General features: G+C 45.1%; 1 protein-coding gene across 3 annotated transcripts in view; it reads right to left on the minus strand.

Annotated features, from left to right (window-relative positions):
• Positions 1–330: 330 nt before the first annotated feature.
• lrfn5b (leucine rich repeat and fibronectin type III domain containing 5b) overlaps positions 331–5,498 on the minus strand; it is a 16,996-nt gene continuing 11,828 nt past the window's right edge. For all 3 annotated transcript variants that reach the window (XM_032543757.1, XM_032543759.1, XM_032543758.1), the window contains 3 exons: positions 4,136–4,469; positions 2,172–2,472; positions 331–2,044 (listed from right to left, as the gene is read on the minus strand). In XM_032543757.1, coding sequence (XP_032399648.1) covers positions 1,349–2,044; positions 2,172–2,472; positions 4,136–4,469 — 1,331 coding nt within the window. In that variant the 3' untranslated portion in view covers positions 331–1,348. The remainder of the gene's footprint in view (positions 2,045–2,171; positions 2,473–4,135; positions 4,470–5,498) is intronic.

Raw genomic sequence — 5,498 nt, forward strand, 5'->3', positions numbered from 1 at the left:
TAACTGTAGATATAGTCATGCATGGGTTCCCACTGCGGAGGTTGTGTTTAACCTCTCCTGCAGCAGGTTTCTGCAGTGGCTGGGCACAGGAACGGCGCTGTCGAGCGCGGAGATGCGCAGGCGAGAGGCGTCCCTGGTGACTAGCATGGCCTCTTTTCATCTTCTGTTTCCCTCCTCTCTTTGAACAAACACACAGGCTCAGGGGTCTGTCAGAGGTCCACCACTCGCAGAGAGAGAGGAATTATGTTGTTGCAAGACTACTGAAACCCCAAATTCATTACCACTTTGGCTGGCAGAGCAATACACACTGCAAGCTGAAAATGAGATAAGTCTGAGTTTGTCCCTTTTATCACTGGTTTATTTATACTGGTAAACATCAAACAGAAACAACAGCAAAATCAAGAGCTGACGTCCTCCCCCACCTGTGATTATCATTTCTCTTACATCGACGAGTAAATTTACACGGTTGTCATCGGCGTAACATGATAATGTCGGTCAGTAAAAAATGTGGAAATGAACCATTCCTCTGGATCTCATCCACACGTAATATCAGATTACTTCCTGCACCTGTCATGCTGTTGGTGTTGGTTCAATTGTTGCTCAAATCAGTCACGACAGGAATCCTATCAGAGTTGAGTCTCTATGTAATTATGTGATAAAAATGTATCGATTCAAACCGGAGGGCAGTATTAGGCTGAGTCGATTTGTGCCACAAAAATACTGCATTGTGCTGTGTCTGGGGGTGTCGCGATGAAAAGATGGAGCGCTGTCTGTCTACTACATTCTGTTGCAACACCTCTGGGATGTAAAGCACATTCGTAATCTCAAGCCAGGGTAATTAAGACATGTCATTGTCTGTCTGTAGCTGGAGACAAGAATCCTATTCAAAGTCTACAGAGATTGGATCACTTTAAGTTACAGGCAATGAGACTGAGTATAATAAGCCAACCCCCTGCATGTCTCGTTCTTTGTTATTATACAGTATGTCCAGGTTACTGCATTCAATACCACATGAACACTTATGGTTGTATTGAGATATACAGCATCTCACACAACTAAACATATTTGTACATGAAGTTGTTTTATACATTGTTGTGCCTTTTGTCAAAGTTTGATCAAATGTCGTTATAAAGACGACTTTGAAAGGTTATAAGGTACAAAACAAATGTGAAACGTTTCCCATAACCCTTTATGCCTGCGTGGCCCCCATATGTATATGAGAGAAGCTTACTGGTCCCTCAATAGAGTGCACAAAAGCTCAAAACAAGGCATAAAATCCCTGTCTGCTCCACAACGGGCTACAAATCCAATCCAAGAAAACAAGAGAACGCGGATCATAAACTCCAAATCATAAAGTGCTCTCCAGAAGCCACTCAGACCTGGAGAGCTTGTCCCTGGCCCGGTGCATGTTTGTCGTGCCCTCTAGCTGCGGCAGCTCTCCGCTCATCGACAGGCTCCGCTTGGAGCGCAGACTGGCCCCAGGTTTGGGGTAGGCCACGTAGCAGCGCTCCATGTATGAGTCTGCATTGAGGGAGTGCCTGCGGTTCACTCTCACCCCCCCTGCGGGTACAGTCATGTAATGTCGAGCGGCCTGTGTGGGACGCTGACCCCTGGGAACAGCAGTCCATGTGACGGGCTGGCCGGGAACAGCCAGAGCGACGGCGGTGGTCATTTTAACCTCCGACGAGTTATTCCGATTCATGTTATCGAGCTCGACATCCACCTGAGCTTCAGCTCGGCGAGCCTCTACGGGTTTCGACGGAGCACTGAAACGTTTGGGCCTGGGAGCCCCCGGGGAGGCCGGGTGCCAGCTGTGGCTGGCTGCGGAGGTAGACACAGTGCAGTCAGGGACGGAGGGCTTGGTGGTGGCTACGGCGACCGGTGGTCGCTGCTTGGCTGGCTCCGTGGACGGCAGGGCAATTTTGAGGCACTCCTTGTCATTCTTCTCTGGATGCAGGACCTGCTTGGAGAGGGACTTGGCAATCCCACAGCCCTGTAGCTGTCCATCACTGCTCAGAGACCGAATGTCCCCCATCTCTAGAGCCTGACATGACAGGACAGAAGTATGGGGAGAGAAAGAAGAATGGAAGGGATTCTATTAGACTCCCTTGACTCAATAGCAACAGAAATAATGAACGGAAAAAGAACACAGGGAATAATGCCAAACTGACCTTATCTGCATCTCCTTGGTTACACACCCGGTAGCGCACAATGAGAAAGATGATAAAAGCGAGCACTGAGGCTACAATAATCCCTCCAATGATAACCACAATGGTGCCGCCAAGGAACTGGGACTGCATGAAATGGCATCGCAGGTACTGCGGCTCTGTGGTGAAGTGGATGCATCCTATCACCCTGGTGGCGGTCAACAAGGTCACCTGGTCATCGTAGATGGCCAGCACACACAAGTCATAGTGCGTACCCGCCGCCAGGTTGTTTACCAAAATGCTCTTACTGGTCGGGGGTATCATTCTGTGGCGAGACAAAAAAGCTGTGTGAGTTGTGACATAGATTAGGGAGGGTTAAATGGAAGGAGACAAACAAATGAGATTATCCAGTTTATTGTTTTGAAGAGATAAAATGAAATGACAATCATTTATCTCTCAGGGGCTATTTAGGATCTGTCTAGGCATAATCTTTTGTGACTTTTGCTTTTTTTTTCCTTCGGCATCTTTAATGATAAAAGGCGGCTTTCAGTCGCTGGCGAGGCAGGACGCCTCCTTTTGTTCCCAACATCAGGATTACAGAGCCAATTCTCTAATGTCTCCTGCTTTCCGTAACCACTGCCGAACGCCATATGTGTCGTTGACTTCGAAGTTTCTTTGGAGAAAAAAGGGGTCTGTGTGGTGATCACGCCATATCACGGTGATTGGCACTAAATATGGAGTGAAAGAGGGCAGAGATGAAAGAATGCTGTGTATAATGGCGGTTTCTCAGATGGGCATACTGTATGTGAAGCCTCTGATGCTTTTTTTTACTCTTTCATCTTCCCATCAGTCCACAGCTTAGTGCTGACTTTCTCTTTTGATTTTGTTGATCAAGCATTATCAAGGTTTTGCATATAGCAAATGACTCTGGCGAGGGAGAGATTATAAATCGAAGAATAAGGAGTCAGATACAGTTCGTTAGTGTGTTTTACACGTAGGATTAAATGCCAGCGCAAATAATCATGTCGACAGCCAAGTCAGGTTCTTAATGACTACAAACCCAAAGGGATTTAAACAGTCAAAGCGGACTTTAAAGGTAAAACAAGGGTCAGGAGAGTTTTAACATATGATTTCAATCAACTTCAGTTTACTGGAACGGGTTAAGGTTTAGATTTAAAGGTCCCATGGCATGAAAATGTCAGTTTATACATTTTTTTTTACATTAATATGAGTTCTCCTAGCCTGTCTATGGCCCCCCAGTGGCTAGAAATGGTGATGGTGTAAGCCAAGTCCTGGGTGTCCTGCTCTACCTTTGAGAAAATGAAAGCTCAGATGGGCCGATCTGGAATCTTGCTCCTTATAAGGTCATAAGGGGCAAGGTTACCTCCCCTTTCTCTGCTTTGCCCACCCAGAGAATTTGCCCCCCCCCCATGAGAGAGATACATCATAGCTTTCAAACGAGCAAAGTGGCAGTTGGTCAAGGCCACACCCCCAGCCTCCACCTTATTAGGGACCACTAAGGTCTATATAAAAGAGACTTCAGATACAGTATTAGGGACCACTAAGGTCTATATAAAAGAGACGTCAGATACAGTATTAGGGGACCACTAAGGTCTATATAAAAGAGACTTCAGATACAGTATTAGGGACCACTAAGGTCTATATAAAAGAGACTTCAGATACAGTATTAGGGGGCCACTAAGGTCTATAAAAGAGACTTCATATACAGTATTAGGGGACCACTAAGGTCTACATAAAAGAGACTTCATATACAGTATTAGGGGACCACTAAGGTGTATATAAAAGAGACTACATATACAGTATTAGGGGACCACTAAGGTCTACATAAAAGCATCCAAAGAGCACTATGTTATAGGACCTTAAAGGTTTGTCCACTAGTTTAAATTGCATTATTTGGCCAGTATTTTAAGAAAAACCTGTGACTTCATGGTCTGTATTAACCCAGCAGGTCAGGAGTTTTTGTTTACCTGTAAACCAGTGAATCATCATAGGTGCCATTATACTGGATCTGAAACATGCGTATTCCAGGAATACTCCTCTGGAAGTTAAACTTGACCAGGGCCGAGGTGGACGTGGCCTCAGCAATCACTACTTTCTTCTCCTGGCTCGTCTTGGCGTTCCCCAGAGGCAACCCCCCCACCTCCGCCCCAGTCTTGGTCACTGTGGCGATATCAGATGATCCGGGGTCGGGCTCCTGCTCTGCGACTGTGTTGTTGGTGATATGAGGGAGTTTAGTGATGACCAGATCCACGGTCTGCTGGGCCTCACCTGCCGGGTTGGAGGCCACGCACGTGAAGGAACCTGAAAAAACAAACTAAATCGATTATTGTCCTGCTTTGTGATATTTATTGTGAAAAAATGGATAAATGCTGCTGGCCACACATGCATTCAAGTTGCAATATAATCATATTTAAAGAAATAGTTTGACATTTTGGAAACCTTCCTGAGTCCCAATAGTCCTGAGTTGAATGATAATGTAACCAATGACTTTAAGTTAGTCCCTGTTGATTCTCACTAAAATGTGAAGGATTACTTCAGGACATCGCACTCACTTCATCAGTGAGCATGTTTAAGTGTAATGTGAAAAACGACAACCTGCATGTTTTTTATATCAATGTTGTTATGATAAAAGTCTAAAATTACATGTAAATGCATAGTTTCCAGTGAAATAAGTTACAATTATTATATACAGTTATTGTGGGAGTCCACCAAACCCCACAACCCCATGACGTCCACACCCCCAGCACAGCACCAAAGCCCTCCAGAAACCTAGGGAAACCCTGACCTTTATTCCAGTTTACAATCAATGTGTTAGGAAATGACCAATGTGGATGGGAACGGACCAAAAAGGAAACACTTTAAATGTATTATTGCGGCGCAAAAAAAGATGCAGAGAATGGGTTTGGGTGCACTGGAATTATTATAAAACGTTAGTCCCTCTTCCCCACGTCTCTCCTGGCCTGGCCTTTCTGCGTTGCCATGACTGTGCCTTCGTCTCCTGTGACAGGGGCCAGGGGAGGGCTGAGAGACGCAAAACATTGGCCAATGGGCTAAATGCTTGCCCGGGTTGTATTAAATTACCAAAGTTTGGGGTCACTTAGACATTTCAATTGCACACCATTTTAGACAGAATACCAGCTGAGATCAGTTGCATTTTTTTTTCAGCAGTTCAGATTCTGTTATTGTGCTTGCAAAAGGGTTCTCCAGTGTTTTTCTAGTTAGTTTTTTTTTTAATTATATCAGATTTTTAAACAGAATGTGGCTTCAAAATACTGGATGAATGGTTGCTGATAATGGACAATGTAGATATTGCATTAAATATCAGCCCCC

Source organism: Etheostoma spectabile, chromosome 18 (assembly GCF_008692095.1).
Source record: "Etheostoma spectabile isolate EspeVRDwgs_2016 chromosome 18, UIUC_Espe_1.0, whole genome shotgun sequence".
Taxonomy (NCBI): domain Eukaryota; kingdom Metazoa; phylum Chordata; class Actinopteri; order Perciformes; family Percidae; genus Etheostoma; species Etheostoma spectabile.